The sequence below is a fragment of the Falco biarmicus genome, chromosome 5 (genome assembly GCF_023638135.1).
Source record: "Falco biarmicus isolate bFalBia1 chromosome 5, bFalBia1.pri, whole genome shotgun sequence".
In the NCBI taxonomy this organism is placed as follows: Eukaryota; Metazoa; Chordata; class Aves; order Falconiformes; family Falconidae; genus Falco; species Falco biarmicus.
Window position 1 is genome coordinate 77,465,048 of NC_079292.1, and position 22,233 is coordinate 77,487,280.

A 22,233-nucleotide genomic window follows, 5' to 3' on the forward strand; every position below is an offset into this window, starting at 1 on the left:
ACTTGTGTTATCTGTAAGTTATGAATTATAATTTTTCACTAGTTAAGCTTAAACAATTGTTTGATTTCTGAAAAACCTTAAAAATTCAGAACTTTCAGCATCATAACATCTAGTACTAAAAGATTACAATATTTAGCATCTTGTTGTATCTTGACATTTATTGTTACTATGTTTCTGATTACTATTATTTCTTTTAAGGGAAGAGAAGAAATGCCCTCCATGCCAAGAAGCACAAAAATATTTAGGGAAATGTTATCATACCGCTGTTCTAAATATATGTATATCTATAAACACCCAACAATGTTAATGTTTGATTCTCCTGGGATGACTTCAGAAAAACAAAAAGTCTATGTAAAAACCGCAATAAAAGTTTGATATCACTTGATTTACAGTCACTGTTCTTGACACGAAATATCTTCTCTACTGTAAAGGTCACACTTTGATACAGATTATTCTGCCAGAAATAGTAATTACAAAACACTACAACAGATCTGAACAACTCTGAATTTGCAAACAGACAGAATTAATAGAAATACAGCTATTCCTGGGAGTTTTCACATTTCTCTTTTATTAAATTCTTAGGTAAAGTGTTTATTATGTCTCTGAGAACATTTTTTCACCAACACTTTTTCTGGGGGAAAAAAAAAAAAAGAAAAAAAGAAATGCTCTCCACACATACCCTTTGAATGCTGACTTGACGCCGATTGTTGTGTGGTGAGAGGTACAGTGGCGTTACACCTACATGGTAAGACCGTGGGCAGATGCAAGCTCTGACCGTGCCCTAAGCCTGCTGGTTGCAAACAGCTCTGAGCTGGGAGCTGTGCAATCGTCTTAGTTTCCCTGCGCCAGCCAGCCGTGCCGAGGGGCAGGGGATAAATCCCTGCCAGCGTGTTCGTAAGCAGCCACACGTGACTTCCTGGTTGATTTGAAAAATCTTGTTAAGAGACAATAGGAGATTCCACATACTGCCGACATTTTAACTGATGTATAGTTTGTGTTATGGTAGGCCTTACAACATCATTTAAGATTACATGTCCTGTACAGACCCCCCCAAAGGCCTTACACTTCAAGGAAAACTTACTTTTCTTATCTACATAAGGAAATGTAGATGTCAAGAGTCCGAATACTCTTAGCAGTGAAAAGTTTTTACTCTGATTAAAGAACAGAGGCACAGCAATGTTGTGGGTAGCTGTACTTCATAAGGTTACACCAATTAATAAAGGATATTCACTTTATACAATATTAACCTTTGTAACTTGGTATATGATTTTTGTATCAGTTTACCAGTACAAGAGGTTACGGATACTTGCATGGATTTACCTTAACAGTATTGTAACTCTCTGCACACAGATCCTGTTGATCTATAATTGCATCTGTGCACCTTATTCATCTAATCCTCATTTCATTCGATGTTGCTTAAAAAAGCCTGTTCCTAACACTTCTGTTTCTCAATTTTGTAAAATATATTGTTTTCAAGAATCTCTCACTCTCTTTCTGTAGGTCTAGTCACATTTTAAGGGTTGTGACAGTGGAGATTACTTCTTTATTTGTGTGTATAGAGGGAGCCTAGAACAAAAACAGAGTACTAAACAAGAGAAAACAAGGTTTGTACTGCTCTCAGAGTGAAGGAAACCCACTCTGAACAGCTTACATTTTTATATATATACACACACACTGGCATGTGCACACACACATACCTGTCATCATTACTTTAACAAAAAAGAAAATCCTTTTGTAGATTAATTCAGTTAGGAACTGAAAATGTGAGAAGAATGCTACTTCTAAAGGAACACAGATATTGAGAAAACTAATTACATACCTGTTCTCTTCAGTTTGGTACTCTGCCCTGTCTGGAAAAACCTGTGTTGCAAATCTGAGGATGCTATAATCAGCAAAGAAATTCTGTCTCTAGCCCTAGGTTTGCAAAACCCTCTGTAACTGTTGCAACAAATCTACATGCTCAAATTTCATTGCAAAATCCACAAAGCATGTAATTGCATGAAAGTATATCTGTTTGAACAAGCACTTACTTCCCCTGAACTCCCCCTTAATTAGGAATTAATAGCAATAATGAAAAGTGTTCCATTATTGATTAAATTTTGAAAAAATTCAAGGATTGCAGTTGGAAGGGATGTCTGGAGGTCATCTGGTCCAAGCCCTCTGCTCAAGCAGTTCCACCTACAGCCTGCTGCCCAGAACCATGTCCTTTGAACATCTCAAAGGATGGAGACTCTAGAACCTCCCCAGGCAACCTGTGGCAGTGCTCAGTCACTCCCACAATGAAAAAATGTTTTCTTGACGTTCAGAGAGAAACTGCTTTCTTTCAGTTTGTGTCCTTTGCCTCTGGTCCTGTCACTGGATACCACCCAAAAGAGCCTGGCTCAGTCTTCTTTACATCCTCCCCTTCAGGTACTTATATACATCAATAAATTCCCCTGAGCCTTCTCTTCCTTTGACTAGAACAGTCCCAGCTCTCTCAGCCTTTCTGCATATGAGAGATGCTCCAGCCACATTAATAATTCAGTGGCCCTTTGCTGAACTTGCTCCAGTAGTTCCATTTCTCGCTTGTACTGGGAAGCCCCAGAAATGGACACAGCACTCCAGGTGTGGCCTCACCAGTGCTCAGTAGAGGGGAAGGATCATCTCCCTCAGCCTGCTGGCAGCACCACACAGGACTTCGCACTTCACCTTGTTGAACTTCATGGGGTTCCTGTCAGCCCATTTCTCCAGCCTGTCCAGTTCCCTCTGGATAGCAGCACAGCCCTATGGCATATCATCCACTCTTCCCACTTCTACAGCAACAGGAAACTTGCTGAGGTTGCCCTCTGTCCCATCATCACATCAGTTCTAACTACATACCATTTGGTTTTGGAAAACTGAACTCTAGAAAATAATGGAAGTAACGTGTGGCATGGGAGAAATCCATAAATTAAACAGAACTTTTAACTAAGTATTTGATTTCTAATAAGAACAGGAGCTCGACTGAGTTACTTGAACACTGTTTTTCAGTGTCAGCTAAGATTTGCCTAGGCTGTTCTGTCTAGTCTCCAGCTTTCAGTGGAGGAGAAGCAGGTCTCTTGTAGATCCACTGCACGCGTGGATGATCCAAGGCAAGTCAAATCACATGAGATGCCTGTGGTTGGGCATCTATAAAGGTTCCCAAGTGTTTTGTACATGTTTGGTACCTGCTTGCAAGGGTGCATTACATGTATTACAATGCGTGTAGTTCCACTAGTCGTCATTACTAGGAAAAAAAGTGAGTCTATGCCGGATGTCAACAAACAGAAAGTAAGTCTTATGATTGGTCCAAATAAATGCAAGTGAAGGGGTAGCCTTCATAGTGTAGCGCTGCACTTCCAATAGTGATGCTTATCCACAGTGTCTTTGATTACAGTATCCAGCAGAAGAGCACTTATCTAACCCTTCTCTGATAAATGTCCAGCTTCAGATGCTTCAAAGGAAGACACATACGCGCTGTATCGAAAAAGCTGTGCAATAAACTCTCTAGTAAGAAAAATGTCTTCCCATTCCTCTCCTTCAGGGACTGCTTATGTCCTGAACATATGTGTCTGGGTTTTTTCTCCCCACCTTGTCCATCGTTCTCCCTATCCAACTGAAGGAAAATTTCCACTGAACCTACAGATTTCTCATCTGAAATAGATGGCTTAATGTATGTACTACTTCAGTTGTAGCCATAGAGAAAATATAATTGATCAGAACCTGAACAGTTTGACAGTTCTCACTTTGTAGCTATCTTGACTTATTCTTTCTTAGTTGGAATATCTGCACTTTGATTATATCAGCTGCTCCTAGGAAACAAAATTTTCTTCTTTGATACCTGCAAAGCCTCGGAGTGCAACACAAATTTTGTTTATCATGCATTATCAACAGAATCATCCTTTTTTCAAAATGCAGGTAAAATGAATGCCTTTTATGGCTAAAGAATATTAACTTATTTTTTCTTTTAAAAGTTACATTATTAAACTACTTACACATTAGTAATTTTTGAAGCCTCCAGTATAGATGGTAGTTTCAAGTTTGGGACAGTTTAATGGAAGATATTTATTGCTAGAACCAGCTTTGCAAATAATAGTATAGCCAATTTTTTTCGTATGTTATTACTACAACTTAGCTTAGGTGAATTACACCTGTGTTAAGCCACCACAAGCAACCAACAGCCCCGTAAGATTATGCCTGACTTGTTTATACATCTAGTGGGTGTTATAAGAACTAAAACTAGTTCTTTATGTTTCATAAGCAACCAAATACTTCCATTTTCTGCAATCATCCAGTGCTCTGATAGAGGCACTGCACTGTGAGAATGTACTAGAGGGCTACAGGACCCTAAGAAGTTTAGTTGGCTCATCACTGCAAAGTGGTTTGCTTAACACGACATGCAAAAGTGTCTTCTGATCCCTAGATGGGTCCTTTGCTCATTTTAAAAGGAAAATAAACCCCACATTTCTTTGGGGATGAAAACTGGGGGAAGGATGACTACAGAATGAAGGCAGAATGATGATAACATCAGGTCAGAGGAGGAGTGATGTCTGTAATAAAATGTAGTTTCAAGCAAATCCTTAAATTTTAAAATGTGTGTCATTGATTAAAATAAATACACAAGTAAGACCATAATGTGATGACTGAATTACAGTCTGAATTTGGTAGTCACTGTGTGGTGGGTTAACCCTGGTAGGCAGCTAATGACCACCCAGCCCCTTGCTCACTCCCCCGCTGCCTCAAGTGGGATGGGCAAGAGAATCAGAAGGGCAATGCATGACAATTCATGGGTCAAGATAAAGACCATTCAATAAATGAATAAGGAAAAAACCCCAACACCAACAACTACACCCAACCCACAAGTGATGCTAAAGCAATCACTCACTACTAGCAAACGGAAGCCCAGCCAGTCCCTGAGCAATTTTTGCATAAACTCTAACCCCAGTTTTATTGCTGAGGATGCTGTTCTGTGGTGTGGAATATCACTTTGGCCAGTTCAGGTCAGCTGTGCCAGTCGTGTCCCTTGCCAGACTCACGCCCACCCTGGCCTCCTCGCTGGGGTGCACACTGAGAAACAGGAGTGGCCTTGACCCTATGTAAGGGCTGTTCAGCAACAGCTAAAATACCGTGTGCTACCTACACTATTCTGGTCACCAAAAGACAGCATCATACAGGCTGCTGTGAAGAAAATTAACCCCATCCCAGCCAGACCTTGTAAACAGTACAATAAATTGATAAAGATTTTTTTAATCTGTATAATTTTACTTGCTGTCTTTTCTTCTCAGAGAATCAGAGATCCAATAAACAAAGTGGGGTTTTTTTTCAAGCACTTTTCCTGAAAATAACTTCACTTAAATCCTGAGGATTAAAGAGCCTTACTTCCACAGAAATACTTCAGATAGGAATCTTTCAGGTGCAATACTTTTAAGTTGTATGTTGCAAAGATGGCAGCTGTTTCTTAAGTGGAATCGCATGTGCAAATTCTCATGCTATTTTTGAAAGTATTACTGAACAGGTAAGTGATACAGATGCTCCTATCTCTGTTCCTACTAATTTTGAGAGAATAGTCTGTCATGCTTCAAATGACTGATATAAGCTCATCTTAAATTTATTTACTCCTAACTTAAAAAATAAAGAGACAGTGTAGATCAAACTGTTACTTCCCTATATGTTCATGGTTACAGATCTGTGTAATGCTGAATAAAATTTTTATTTGGCTACTAAATTTTTAAAGCCCCAAGGCCTTCAGAATGGTTGGTCTTTACAAGCTTTCCATATAGATCCGCATGTATGCAGTTTACTTAGCACAACGCCAATCATCCGAGATCCTCTGATAAATTTTGCTATGTGGACATTCATTTCCTACTTCAAAGAAAAAATACTGTAATGTCCAAATAATCTGTCATTTTTTGCTTGTAAATATAAGCCTTGCCCTCATCCCTGATTTCATAAATGTGTTTCACTCCACTAAATGAATATAAGTATCAATATTATTGCAAAGCAAATCTAAGAGTTAGTGGTCAGAAATGGCGTTCTGGCACTACTGCACGCTGCTGCTGCCTTTATTATGCATTCCTTGTGCTGCTAGTACAACTAGTAAGCCTTCATGAACCCCAAAAGTGCATGCCATTGTGATCTTGATAGCACTGAAATAAAACCAGTCTGAAGTTTCAGTATTCTTAATCCAATTTAATCCTTTTTTTAAATGGAGCCATAGCTTACCTACTCCGAGCTGAACCCTTTCCTCTCAGCATTGTTTGTCCCTGCCCTGAGAGCATTGTGCCTGTGTTAGGCAACCACAACTGCATCTCCTTCCTAACCACACAGCTAAAGCTGCCAAACCTCATCCACATTCTGAGCCATGACCTTGGTATCTGACCACATCTCTGCTCCACTGCCACTGTCGTTGCTTCTCTCCTTTTCTGACACAATGAAGACCAGCCTCAGAGAACAGCTGCTCTGGGAACTTTCCTGTTACATGTGCCCTTACTTTCATTTCTCCTGTGGAGCCAGTGAAAGTTACGCTTCCAATTGTCAAGTGCAGCTTTCAACCATGCGTACAGATTCTAAAAATTTAGTACTAAGATTGTGAATCTTAGTACATCAATGACTTGGAAGTAAAACATGACTTTACAAACAGAAGTCTGTAAATCTAGGGAACTCAAAAGGAGTCTTGCCATTAAATTTCCATTTCAGCTCAGTTTAAAAAAGATGTTTGTATTATTCCAGTGAGAGTAGCATCCTTTTTTCCCCCCTGTCATTCTCACTGCATAAAGCCAGTAGTTTTTCTTTATGGAATTTGACCTGTCTGGAACAAAAGAAAAAAATCAAATTCACGCTGGCTGCAAAATAAGAAGTTTCATCCTGTAAAATGTGTTTGAGTTAGCAATGACCTAAACCCACTCCTTCAGATGTCGGTAGTAAAATTCCCCAAGGAGCTGAGTTAGACTGGCATGAAAGGCTTGTGATGATTTCAGATCAAGCCTGTACTCTACATGCTAATAATGGATGTCAGATAATAAAATACTAATAGCCAAGGAGCAACAAGAAGATAAGGCACACATTTACACAGACAATAATTTGTGATGTTAATAAATTATGCAAAAAGTAAAGCCTATATGTAATTAATTTCAAATAAAAACACTGTACTTCAGAAGCGGTACTTTTCTTCTATGAGAAGAACATATTAGAACACTGGCTTTATGTCTGGGTTTGAGGGAGTAAGTGTGTATATATACCAGTGACTACTATTTGCACACATGGTGTAATCACAGTGTCCCCTTCAACTTGAACACAAATATTTATAGCATCTTGAGGAAAATGGTTGGAGAAGTGGGATCTCAGGAAGTAGCTAGTAGAAGTCCCCTACAACAAGTGGTAAAAGGATGAAAATGTAACAGAAATCAACAGAAGAGATAGAGCAGCTGGAAAAGTTTTGCGATGTTTGATCACTGGGATACATTCACTGACACCCTCTTGAATAATCTGCTTCATTCCTGCACCAGGGAAATAGCTTCCTGAAATCACTTTAACTTGGAAAACAACAAAGAAGCTGCTACAACCCCTTTGCCCGATTCAAGTGCATAGGAGGAGGGCAGTTACATAACTAGGGATGCAGCGCCATACATAGGGATATTAGTGGAAGGACTCTAAAGGAAAACTGTTTTAAGGTTAGGCAGAAACATAGTCTAGGTGGTAATACTGTAATATTGTTAGCAGAAGGACTGTGTCAGTTATAGCTGAATAATGAACTATCATTAGCAAGAATCAGCTTCAACACTTGCAAACAAGCAATGAGACTGTGGGCAGCAAAACACACCCCTGACTAACTGATGAGAATCTAACACTGAATATTACAGAAGTTACGCAGACAGAGTAGTAACCACCCTTACTGGAGCAAAAGGATACTTCAAGCTCTATAATGCCTGGTGAACTATTAAGAACGGTGGTTAAGGGTATTATGTAGTACAAGGGAATATGAAGCAGCGATGGAAAAAAAACATTTTTTTGGATTAAAAAGTGCTTCAAGAATGAAGGATAAAAGCGAAGAGAGTTAAAAACTCATAGAATCAAATCTATCTGGACTAAGAACCTTTTAAAATACTTTAAAAAAAAATTCATTCTGAATTACAGAAAATGCTAATGTTGTAAGTAACTCCTGGAGAAAAGATGCAACTAATAATCATAGCATTTTACTAATTCTCCATCTAACAACTGACAGATTTCTGCACCAATCCTTTCTATGTGCTAGCAGCAAATATCTAGGGCAGATCTACCAACCATCAGGAGAAAAATCTCTGGAACCACTCCCTGGTCCAGTCAGCTCTTTAGATTCAGGAAAATAACATAATATTTGCATACCATGATGTCATATATTTTTCTTTTAAATATATACATAAGACAAGTTACACTGTATCTAACATGTATTCATCTCACAAATAACTGAAGTTCCAAGTTCAATCACATGCTCTTGAGTGCACGTACAACTACACATCATTGGAACCTGACTTGCTCTACTTCCAATAGATGGTTATTTAGCAAAATGGTTGGATTGTACGGTGGTGTAGAGCTTGCTTTTGTCTTTTAGATGAGCTGAAAAACTAGCACATCAAAATAGTAGCTTTGTGTTTTTTTTTTTAATTTTCAGCCTTCTTTACCATGCCAGTGTCCCACCACCTTTTCCTTCTTACACTGAATTTTCGATTGCATTTCAAATTCCAGCTTCCAGTTTGTAAACACAAAGAGGGTTTTTTTTATTTATTACTTAATTCATAATTCATTTGTTCTTGTTTATTTTGTAGGAATCCAGTTTTAACTTGCATTTTTTTCCCCGTGGCACAGATCAGTAAAGAGTAATTCAAAGTATAAAAGTTACCTGCTGATAAGAGTAATGAAAGCAGAACCATCAGCACATTCAAGGACTGTTGACCACAACTTGTCATCGTTGGCTTTCATTGGTCCATTAGAGAATTACCTGTTTGGCAAGATGCAATATCATGATTAAATGCCTGTTTCATTACACTGTCATTGTTCAAACTTTTACTTCCCCACAAACCTTTGGTAAAATAAGATGGCTTCACACAAGAAGAAAAAAAATAATCATGTTATTTCAGTTCTAAGTCCAGGAAAATAAACTCTATTTTTACAATTTTGTTAAAATTCCCTTCCTACTTCACCATGAGTGTATACAGCTATTCACATACTTTTCATTAACCCAGAGTAGAGATGAATCATATAAAGTCTTTATTGGATATTCACACCTCCCCTGTAATCTACATTCAGCAAAACTGTGCTTGTTTTACTGTCACAAGAATGGGCTGTTGTATTATCCCTATAAGGACTAGAAGGATATAAATAATATAAAAATAAATTGGCTGCTTTGAAAGTCAATCTGTTTTACCCCATTAGAGGGTGCAGTCGTTCAGAAAGTGGGTCAAGCAACTGAGATGGTTGGAAACATTTCAAAAAATGTCTTTTCATTAGAATCAAGCGCATTTTACGGGATTATTATTTCTTGTTTTCCTAGAAATGAGGGTGAGATGTGATGCAGTTTGGCCAGCAGTCATCATAAAAAGGCTATCCCAGTTTTTTGCACAACAGCCGCGCAACTGGGTGAATCCAAGCGCATCTTAATATCCTTTGATTCAACGCCACCAGCTGCACATTCTACAGCTCTAGCAGAGACTCTGTCCCAATTCAAGTGTTGTTATCAACATCAGCAGGAATGAACATCTGGTAGCCTATCCTGCTGTCCCTGCTAATGCAGACTAAAGCTGGATGTAAAGGTCTTCAACATCCTAAACTGACATTCACATTAGGGAGTAATAAAGATGTAATTTATGGGTTTGTACAACAACACTGGGAGCTTGGGCTACAAACCAGAAAGCCTAGGCGGTGCTACTGAAAGCTGGTAGGGGGAGTCTTGGTTTGTTAAAATAAGTGTTTTTAGTATAAAGGAGTAACTTGGAAAAAAGAAAGGAAAATGACAGTTTATGTAAAAAATTACACTGTTTCTGACAGCTCAAGAACAACATGATGCCAAATGCTTATGAAATCAGTGTTGTATCATATAAATACTAGGTAGTTTACTGACAGGCATCTACTACAATGTACTGAATCAAAATAAAAATCCCAAGACAACTGCACTTGCATATAACAAAAGGGGAGAGATAATCATCATTATCATGAATAACTGAATTCTGAGTATCCTGTGTGGGCACAGGAGGGGAGACACAGGGCTATCTACAAAGTGTTTAGAGACAAAAGATTTCTCACTAACAAAAATATGCAGATTCTCTAAGAAGTCATCCTAGCATATGAAAAACAACAGATCGCAAACCTAAAGATCATTGTGATTTTTCTACAAGAAATCACAATACTGTTACCTGCAAACATAAGTAACATCCAAACCACTGCATTTGCAGCTTTAAACTGTCAGTTCTTCCAAGGGGAAAACAATCATAAACATAATACTATGAGGGAGGAAAAAGTGCAGAAAACTATGAATGCTAATTAAGAATATTTCTCCAAGCATCAATCCTGTTTGAAAAAGCCGCCAGCTTTTTTTTCAGAGGAATATAATTAAAACAACAAGCAGACTTAAAGTTAGATCTGCATAAAAAAGAATACTACTGAATATAAGCCAGAGGTTAAGAATGTAGGAGTTTAATCAAAAAAAAAACAGATACAAAGAACAAGCTGTTGCCAGTATTATTGGGAATAAAAGGAGTATGATTTTTTCCTGAGTAAACCAAAGCTGCAGGAATTCTGATAGTGATTCATTACTAGAGGGAAATCTTGGCTTTCGTAACAGTTAATTAAAAAGAGATCAATAAGCACTTCTGTTGTGTATCTGGGAAGACACAGATGTTTGGTATAGCTAAGACTATTAAATATTTCTGTATCAAGAATAATTTAGAATGACATTAATGAGTTGATACTAAGGTTTGTAATTTGATATTTGCAATTCTGTATAATTTGTATCCATTTATTTTAGAAGAGTTGGCTGGGGGACATACATATCCTTTCTTCAGTTTGTTGGGCAACTATGGCAGCTTTCAGAGGACCCGAAGAAATGTAAGAACATTTTTGGAAGTAAATGAGATAATCCAGGCCACTACAAGCTCGTAAGCATGATGTGGATCTAGAGAAAGTTAATGGAATGGTTAATATAGAATCCAATTAATAAATAATTAAGGAGACTAATATAATTAATTCTTCCTACTGTGGGCTTATGCTAAATTTTATTTCTCTCAGTGTTGTTGATGAAGGTAGATTAAAGATAGTAATTACATTGTACATTCATTTCTGTAAAGTAAAACATCTCTTGTAATTTCACCAGGCAGTTAGAATGATGGGGGTCGGGGGGTGGGAGGTGTGGGGGTGTGTGGGGGTGGAAAGAAGATGGGTATTTTTGCAAAGTTCAGTCTTGCTGCTATATTGAAGTACATACAGCCTTACTGGTGGTAATTTTTTAATCAGTCCTGTATGTAGAAATCCAGAAGCTTTTCAAGGAGGGGAAGATTTATTCAATTATGTCCAATAGAACTAGCAACAATGAAACTGGCATTTTAATCCAAGTCTTGTGATGCTTGTATTTTATTAAGTGCCAGCTGGGAAGATCAGAGCGAGAGACTAGAACTTTAGGGCCACACATCAAAGGCTGGGAGCCGGGAGAGTGACAGAATCTGTGTGGATGTACACATATATACATATTTGTGATGATAGGGAAACGCTCAATTTTATAAGTACTGCTTATACTCATTAAACTGAGAATGACCATTTTTAGGAGGACAGGGATACAACTAACCATTCACTACTTGACCATATTGAAAAAATGTTTTTACATGCTGTTGTCAGACTAAAGCAGTTATATTTAGTGCAATATCATGAGGATGTCTCCAAGTTATTAGAGCTCAATCAGCTGGGTGGAAGAGATGGACAGGAGAACAGGTGGCACGCTAAAAGAAAGTGTCTGGATCATACAAAGTGTTTCCTAATGCTAGGCCACGGAACAGAGATGGTAGAAACATGGCAATTAGCAGTGATCTAGCTGAATAATTTTTCATTATTATTATTAGTCAAGACTGACAGGATACTCTAAAATTAGAGAATTACATTTGAAGGAAAGAGGAAAGGTAGATTTTGTTATAGTTTCTTTTTTGTTTGGTTGGGTTTTTTTGTTGGGTTGTTTGGTTTTTGTTGTTTTTTTTTTTATAGTAAACTGAGGGCCTGAAGGCTAAGAGATTAGGTTTTCTTTCTCATTCTGTAAATCAATGATTAGAAGGGTAGTCTAATGCATACATCAACTGTAATTTTTAATGCACCATTTTAAGCTTATATGTGGTCACTGTGGAGGGAAGAAGAGTACTTATCTTTTTCCATATCCTTTGCGATTCCTAGCCTCACACCACCTCCTCGCCTCTGCTAGCAATCACAAGTATCTCTGCAGCTACATCATAAAGCAGATTAAAGAAATGGTTGAGGAATCACAGTTTTAGAGGCTTTTTTTCACTCTCTGTTTCAACATGTCTACTATAAAATAGAAGAAATGGTCCTTACTCATGTTTTTTAAATGCTTTGCTATCTTTTCACAGAATAAGGATTATGTTAAGAATATTGCTTTCCCTTGCAGAAGATGCAACAATGAATGATTCAAAGAGAGCAACATTCAAAGGAAGGGTGCTATAAAGTTATGATAAAGGAGAAAAGACATTAATATTGGACAGAGCAGGTGGGTGGCTTTTTGTTTCAGTCGATGAAGAGCCTGCAATTGCACCGTAACTTCTAATGTCATCACTGCAGAAATTGAACTCGTTTGCCTTTAAACTCCCTTCACACCATGGACTTTAGGTGCAGGGATCAGATATATGTATTAGATCATCACACCAGATTTTACTTTTTACTTGCACACCATGACATTTTAGCACTTACTCTGCTGCTACGTACATTGCTTTGGTTATCCTTATAGTTTTATCTGTCTTTTCTTGAAGGGAATGAGTGAATCATTGGAAAGAAAAGCTGCCAAGACAAATAACCATTTTGTGTGGCAAGATTTATATGTAGAAATAATTTTCCCCTCACTTTGAAGGAAAAGAAAAGCTATGTTTAGAAGAGATGTTTGAAAAACAGTGCACATTTTGAATTTTTTGTTATTAGAATAAAAGGAGCTAGCAAGAGAATTTATTAAATACATCAGCACTGCCTCACAAGTTAGCTCTCTGTACAGAGTAACAGAAAATAAGGCAATTCAAGAGATCATTTAATCCATCTTTCTGTCACAGGATTACCTACACCTAAAGCATTCTTAGCATAAGTTCACAGAATCTCCACCGCCCGAGGGGTTTTATAGCCTTCTCAGGCAATTCCCTTCCAGCATTTCTCTAACCTCGTGGCTGGAAAGGTTTTCCTGTGTCTAACTTGCAGCTTCTGTGCTGTGATTCAAGACCATCCTATCCCCAGTGGAGCTGGAGAATGATTTACCTACAGACAAATTGCTTAGACCTCTCTTTGCATCAGTCTTTAATTAATACATACAAAAAGTGCTGTCGTATCTTCACTCAGCCTTTTCTTAGGCTAACAACTTCCACTTCTTAAAATCTTTCTTTAAAAAAATGTACTTGCTATACCTCCTTTTAAATGTGGCTCTACACTTTATGGCAAGGTTGTCTGTGCAAGTTCACTGTCGTTACAGTTTCAACTGTTTGTATTTTCCTAGTGCCCAGAAGGTCCTAATAAATAACTCAATAGCAGCCAGCTCTTCTGAGGTAAATAAAATTACGGAATTACAACAATGCAGAGCACCATGGAGCTTCTACTAATTCTCATAGTTAATCAAAATATACATAGGTATATCACTGTTATACCAAGATAGGTACATTGACATACAGACATAACTATATAGGTAAAAACACACCACGCATGACATAACTGAGGATGACTGACTCCCTCGTTTCACACTGATGTCCAGCACGCCTTCCAATCTCAGCGAGCACCATTGACCTGGCCCTGGGAAATCACGCCACAGCAGCAGCTGCAGTTATGGGTTTCCCTCCGCTTTCTCCATTCTCTTGGGACACGGTCACCTTTCACAGTTATGATTAAATGACACCTAGAAAATCTTCTATTTCCATAATCTCTTATTCCCCAGTCTCCTCCTGGAAAACACACTCGCTAATCTCGGACACATATTAGCTTTGCTGCGCTTCCTACATTGTGGGAACGAGGATAGCCTCCTCTCAACCTTTGCTCATCTGGAGGCAACAGACAACACCGGTTGCACTGCAGCAGCAGTAAAGAGATAAACAATGTGGCCAAGACAATCACAACGGTTGAGAGCGTTGTTTAAAATTAGATAGAAAAGAGAAGGCTGTGATCCAAACCTAACTTCTAGTCCAGCTCTGTTCGCTTCTTACGTTAAAATAGTTTTAAAATGCATCTACTATGAGTTCATAAATGCTACTACAATGAAACCACAGTCTTATTGCAAGGGCATCAATGTAAGTGCCATAAAAGAAAACCTGATTATGAAAAAAACATGGTTTCACACTACAGTAACCTCAAAAAATGTTTTGCAAAACAGATACTGTTTTTCAGTTGACAGTTGTCTTACTTGAAACGATTGCAACAACCTATCAAAAAGAACTGCTGTTAGAAAACCTTCTGGATTATAGTGCAGCATTAACATGACACAATGCCTCTTCCTTAAAAAAAAAAAATCTTACCACATATATGCTGAAGTTAAGCATGCTTGAGTCTCTACAGTTAGTGTTTTAGTGTTGCTAAAGACAAGCAAATTTATATCACAGTAACTTGCTCATGAAATTCTTCCCTTATTTTATAATTTTAAAATTGAAAATATGAACTACTTTGTTTTATTTCACCCCATGTTTATTATTTCCCCCACCTATTCTCCAAACAGTTACGAAGATACATGCATGAGTCCTCAAAAAATAAAGCTATTAAGTACAGCCTGAAGACCATCTCATGAACTTCAAGCAGCCTATAGCTGTTAATAACAGGACAAGGCCAAGAAACCTGTATCATGCCACAGCTCTCAACTCTCAAGGGTGTTCATTCATCTCCTGCCTCTTTTAACCCTTTCCCTTCTCACCAACACATTTAACCAGCCACTGCGACCTACCCTACACCTACGTCCTGAGAAACACAGCATATGCCTGCAACTTGGAAATGGATTTTAGCAGTTCCTAGCCTGACTAAGCAGTATATTCTGTATTAGAATCTGATAGAGAAGTTAACGGATTCCTTAATTACAAGATAATTAAATTTACAGAATCAGTGGTACTTTCAGATCTTTTAACCACAAAATTTAACTTATGAGAAACTTCAGTAACATAGCACAAAATCTTTATTCATAGCCAAATTCCGCACTGTCTAAACAGCAAAACTAAAGATAGTACTATAATGTAGCTGTAGGGCAAATAAACTAATTTTTATTTCAAACTAATCAATTTCTTGGTACAATTCATTACATATTTGCATTTGGTAGGGTAAATATTTGATCTTCTGGATTTATTGCCCATGAAGGTTAGAAAATGTTGCGTTGTTATCTGTCCTGCTGGCCCTTCACTGTACATATTAGATCTCATTTTGGGGAAAAACACCCAAATTACTTAGGGGTGACAGCTATAAAAACAGCAGTTGCACTTGTGATGAATTACTGACACTGATAACTAACTTCAGCTATAAGTTAGTGGAAACTTTCTCACTTCTCATAAGCAAAATTCCTTCTGCAGCCAAGAGCTGCAACCTTTCCTAGTGTTCAGAACACCACTTAGTTTTGTCAAGAGACTGAAATATGCTCATTTGCATGTACTGTATCAGCATGAGTGTAGGCAGCTGACAAAAATTTGTTGTAGTCATCCAGAATCCTTATTTTTAATGGACTAAACTCAGTTCAGATGTATACCTGGATTACTGAGTCAAACAAGGCACCTGAGGCACTTTGTGCAACCAACTTCTAAGATTAGCCAGCTGTGTGAACTGAAGTTTCATTAACAAATTAATAAATAAATCTAGTAAGATAAAACTATCAAGTCTAGTCCATTCAGGGAACAAAGTAATTTGAAACAACTCAATTTTGACTCTAAAATTTTAAATGCTTTTGGTCTCCCAAGAGGCGGGAATGATAAGGAAACTTACATAGTTTTGTAATAATTTTCTAAGATAGCTCGAGAGCAGGACAGCATTCATTTTAAAGTGATTACAAATCTCTATTTTTAATCAACTTATCTCAGCTTTTAACAAATGCAAAACTTTTCTCTAGGGAAACTTAAGCTTGTGTTTTTGAGCTACTTTCAGTACAGAACCAGAGTAAATGTACTTTTAGTTTAAAATACTACCATTTCCAAATCTTAAATTAACAATGCAAGTTCTACTAGTTTATTTGAAACAGTTTATCCATGTAATTTAAAAAATGTTATTGAAAATAAAAGAAGTTATAAAACCTCTAATCTTACCTTCATAATGGGCACATTTTAAAAATCTCCCAAACCTAATAAATATCACTCATGTCTGTATTACAGCATAGCGCTAAAACCTGAGACTATGTGTATCTATAAACACAGCAGTAAACCTAGCTAGTGTATTTTTATTATCCATTTGAAAAAAAAGTAACATACCAATGATTCATCCAGTGAAAAATAAGTGTGAGTAAATTTCTGTTTTCACCCATATGTTGTCAGCTGTATAAGTACAGAAATTAAGAACTACCTATAGCCTCCATAGGAACACTTTTGATAAATTTTCCTTTCAGAATGGCTTCTTCTGAAAAAATAAACCTTCCTGTGAAGTCTGCTGACATCTACATTTTATTTCATTCTCACATTCTTGAACATCATTAATCATCTGTATCTAAACAGATTGGTTTCTAACCTTCTAACTGTTTCAAAAAGTATTTTGCTCCAAAGTGATAAAATACAAGGAGTAAATTAGGCAAAAGCTAAAGTGGACTCAGAAAAAAAAAAGACTAATTTAAACAGGTCAAATTAAAAGGAATTCAAAATTCTCATGAATACTTTTTTCCTCTTTCCATCAACTTTAGAAACGATGTTTCCTTTTACAAATATGAATTATTACTCCACTCCTTTACAGTCTAATTAAACATTCCAAGTCCCTGCATGGGTACCAATTTGTAATTTAATTCTGACTAACCACGAGGCATCAATCCTTCCAAAGTTATTACCTTAAGCACGCCCTATCTTACAGCACCAGAGCTAGTGCTTGCTGAAATGGTCTAACATGTTTTTTCTGGCCAGCAAGCATTGAAATGATAACTTGTGTTCCTACTCAAAAATGTCACTATGCTATTTAACACATTTTAAAACCAGGACACATTGCAATGAGAAAATCAGGTAATTTTGCTGGCACAGTTAGCTAAGTCAAGAAAGGGTACAACCCCCGATTTATGTAGCAGTGCTATTTTACCTCAGCTAGCAGGAAGAAGCTGCCAGTTGTGGTTAAACTAGCAAAAATATATATTTTTTTCCCCTCATGAGGATCATTTTACTATGCCAACACAATGTGTAGCTTATCTGACATAGATGGATTTGCACTACAACTATTTTGGCAGTATTATACCAACTTTCCTAAGGAAAACATCTCAAAGTGTCCTGCAAGCCAGTTCTAAATGTGAACTGAAAGCACAAGAGTTGTCCTAGTGCAGACCTACACGTAGACTCGTCTATCCTGTGAAGGAACACAGGTTGCTTCCAAGTATTTATGTTGGTTCATCTAGAACCAGCTCAGCTGTCTTCATACTACAGAGTAGTGTTGATATACCCTTACTGCTTGCAGCAACAAGGCTTATGAGAAATAAAACGGCCAAGGTAGTCACCTGCACTGAACTGGCAAAATTCTGCACTTAATCTACCGTGTCCATGCATGTGGTGGTGTTGGTGTTTCTAGGATGGGTTGGTTCTTGTATGAATTTGTTGAAAGTGTAGGACTTTTTCCTTTTTGAAATCTGAAACTAGCCATCACTGTTCCCTCAAGAGGCAAATAACTCTGGATTCCAGGAAACATTCTGGTCAAATCTTGCTCACCCTCGCATTAAAGATAATGATGAAAAACACCCATCGATGTAAACAGAGAAAGAAGCGACCTTCCTCCTTAAAACATCTGCAATGTTATGTTCAAACATTTCATATACTGAAATGTTTCTCAGTAACGTCACAAATTAAGGCTGTTCTTAAAGCAGAGTAGAGCAGGATAAGGAGCTGCCACTGCACCAGCTAAGGAAAAAGGGAACTATGTGGGAGCCTTGAACCAACAAATGTTGGAGAGAAAAACTGTATGGTGGGAAGATGGGAGTAACTTCTTTTCACCTGTTCTTTTACCTCATTCCTGTTAAACACACCAGCCTCTCACTGAAGCAGAAAATGCCATTTTTCACTGCTCTACACTTAAAAGAATACATTAAAAAGCTGGCTTTAAGAGCAGTGTGTGTCTGTGCTACTGCAAACATTCTAATTAAAGCCCCGACATTCTGGAGCCCCAAGAACACTGAATTGTTAACAAGAACTTAATTCTGAATGTTAAAAGGCAACAGGACCAAGAAAAAATGCTAGTGAATCCTCTGTCCTCTCCTCTTAGGCAGGCAGAAATACTTGCAAGAACAAAAGAAAGGGCAATTTTTAGTAGTTAGAACAGCAGGTGTGGAGGTTGCCGAGCAGAAGGAAAAAAGGCATGCAGAGCAACAGAAAAGCGCCTTTCAACAGTTTTTTTTTGGTTTTTTTTTTTGAGCATGCGATTTTGGAATTGATAAACCAGGTAAAACAAAAACCAAAGCTGTTCTGCTGGTGATGACATTGCAGGCCCCAACCTTTGTTTCACATCCGTTGTTTTACAGGATGTAAAGAGCTCTCATATTATGCCTAGCTTGGGGTTTCTGCATATTTTTTGTTGTGCACAGAGGTAGGTGTGAGAGAAGCTACTTGAAAATCCTTGTGTAGAATTCCACATAAATCCTGTTTCTTGACCTCACTTGGATCAAGCAATGAACATCCCTTATCCCCTCCCCATTGAACCCAGCGGAGTTGAGCAAAAATACAGGAATGTACCAGAAGCATTAACTGCAGATTGCAGCCATGACTGATTTAGAAGTGGCTTCCTTTGTTCAACGTTTATTTATATATGCTCATTGGGCAGGCATACATCATACACACAGACTGTACTCCTTAGTATTCCAGGTAATATGATAGTACCTTGAAACTACTCTGATATCAACACCATACTTCGCTCCAAACAGCCACATACTAAGAAATGGCTTCCACCTGAAACATTTGTCTCATTTATTTACAGTAGACCCAGAAAACAATCAGTATGGAAATGATGCTGGAAAGAAGCTCTGAAAGCCTCATGTATGGGCAGGGAGGAGGTGAAGCTCAGCTCACACCTGAAACAGGTTCTGGCACGGTATTCTGGGTCATTCCAGCAGAAAGCTGGCATTGATTGCATGTGACCTATTTGTATGCTTCTCTCTGCACAGTTACTAGAATAGTTTACCTTGTTGAAAAATATCCAGTGTTGATGGCGATTAGTTTTACGTTTTTAAACAGTGAAGCTTAAAGGCAAAATTTAAATGCCTTCAAAGAATATAACTGCACAAAGTGCCATTATGAAGACTGAAGAATATACTTGGTTTCAGTCAGGGGGCTAAGTCCTATTACATTTAGCTGTGTGCAAAAGTATGTCACTACTGAGAGAAGGTTTTGCTGTCAGCTACACTTGGAACAATTTTATCTCTGCTTGGTACAGGTGCAAGGCTGGTAGTTAGTTGATGGGCTTGCTCTACATACTGGAGACTGCCGAACAATCACCCCACACCCCAATCAACAGTAAAAGACCCTGAACATATGCTCATGACTGCAAAGCAACGATTACCGCCCTTGTGGTCAAGGTCAGCCCTTGAGCTGACAACTGTGCTCCATGGCAGGAAACAAAGTATTCCTAAAATAAATAAATAAATATATATATATATATATATGTCTTTCCGGAAGCCAGCATTATGTTTCTAGTTTCAGCATCCTTCTAAATCCAATTTAACTCAGCATGCACTAGTAGTAAGCACCTTAAAACTTGCAGATGGAGAAAGTACATGGAGTCATGCATAAAATAAACATGACCCAGCCATGTATTTTTATTCACTTCAACTGGTTTATGCCATGTAAGTTTCCTCTACATAGAGAAAGGCATTCATTTCTGCATCTTGTCCAAAGTAACTTTACCATAATATTTCGATTAGCTCCTTAGCTAACTTAAGTTTCAGGTGTTTTTGTAGCGCAAAAAACCCCACCAGCTTTACTGAGGTCACTGGGAGTTTTGCCTTGAAGTCAATAGGATCAGCTTTTTACATCAGATGCTCACATCTGTAGTAACAAACCACTACTTCTTTTCTGGTTGCAGCACTGAATAGTTCCATTTGACAGAACTTTCTGAAATGGTTCTTCTGACAGTCACATTAATTTCTTATTTACCTTATAGACCAGTATATTGAGCATCATTAACAGAACATGTCAAGTCCAATGAATTCCTGTGTAAAGAAAAAAAGTAAAGCCTTCATCATATATGTCACACAGCAAAGGTATTAGCAGCAAGCAGTATTGCAGTCATGCAGTCCATTTCTTCTCCCAGATACTTTAAAGTCTAAACAAATGGAAAAAGACAAGTGGAGAGGTGGTACTATTTCTATTCTACAGACAAGAAGCACAGAGCAATTACAGTCATAAAGGAAGAATATGTCAGATTTGAGAACTGTGTATCAAATTTCTAGGTCTAATGCCTTTAAACAGGAAACACTTATGAAAAATGCCATGCTCCTGTGAAAACTGACCGGGAGAGTGGGGACAGGACCCCGACCAATGACCTAGGAGAACATAAACCCACTTGATGTTTAAATTATTTTCATGACATTTACATACAAAAGAGTGAATGGCTAGGTAATTCTGCTGTACCCTATTTAGTAATGGTCAACTTTGAAGTCACTATAAGCCATAGTGATACCTTCTGTACTAGTAAAGTTGGAAAGTGGCAGTCAGAAGCCTAACTTACAACTTTCTGACAGGAACTAGATGCCAGCACCCAAGAATTTAAAAGAAAATTATTTGATCTGTGTATAATTAAGATATGCACCTCAATTTATTGGAAGGCTGTGATGAAAGGATACAGGGATACCAATATCACCTTAAACTATCCTTGCAGAAAACAAGCTTAGGTATCTTTGAAGGGTCATCTTTAACATCCACATTCAGAGGTACTGTGGAACAGGACACCACTTGGACACATTAAAGAATGATTTTAAAAATTAGATGCTTTTTTTCTGGAAATTCTGGCTGAATAACTGCATGTCGTCTCTACAATAATACAACATCATATGCATTACCTCATTGAAGTCTATGTAAACAATCCTTTATGGGCACAGGAAACAGTTCCTCAGAGTCTGGTCCCAATGACCCATTCTTTCAGGTGTTTCAGCATTATGAAATTAGTTACATTTGTTAAGTGACAATTTTATTATCCTGTAATGCAGATAGTTTTAGCTGTTTTGCCTGAATGGGGAACATAGACAACTTATCATAAAATCTGATCATAAAACACACACAAAAAGAAGCTCTAACGGCGGGGGGGGGGGGGGGGGGGGGGGCACAATATGCATGCAAATTTTATGAGCACTGTATTATTTTAATTCTAGTATCTCAATGCATTTTCAAGGTCTGTTCCCAAACACTGTATGTACTGTAACAGATTTTTTTTTGACCCTCTTGTCTAATAAACATATAATCCTTTTGGCAGCCACCACAAATGCTCATTTTGCAGTGATTTTCCTTTCACTAACCGTAAGGCCTTTGATGCCTGCTATGTAATATATTTATCAGTATGGATGAAGTCATATACCCCAGTCAGTCAGTTGTGTCTTGGGACAGTAAATTGCATCCAAAATCTACCAAACTATGAAATCATTAGAACTCAAATGTAGCTGAATTGAATCTAATGGAGTCTGTGAAGAGCAGAGGGGGTTTTTGTATTCAGGATTAATCCACTTCAGTTACAGGTTACGCAGTTACAAACCCGAATTCCAGCCTTCCCCCAAATAAAGAGGCCTGACATGGAGAAAGGATTGAAATTTGCCTTCCTTATGTCACCTGGAATGATAACTCACAGAGACACCTCTGGAAAACTCTGGGGGAAAGAGGGCTAATATTTCAAGAGGCAAAGGAG

The 22,233-nt window shown here is 37.8% G+C and overlaps 1 protein-coding gene across 5 annotated transcripts in view; it reads right to left on the bottom strand.

Annotated features, from left to right (window-relative positions):
• Positions 1-22,233, bottom strand: part of SHISAL1 (shisa like 1) — an 86,842-nt gene that overhangs the window by 37,519 nt on the left and 27,090 nt on the right. For all 5 annotated transcript variants that reach the window (XR_008822203.1, XR_008822202.1, XM_056341171.1 and 2 more), the window contains exon 2: positions 8,873-8,971. Coding sequence is in view for 3 of the 5 variants with exons in the window: in XM_056341171.1 (XP_056197146.1) it covers positions 8,873-8,939 (67 nt within the window). In the remaining 2 variants the exon portion in view is untranslated. The remainder of the gene's footprint in view (positions 1-8,872; positions 8,972-22,233) is intronic.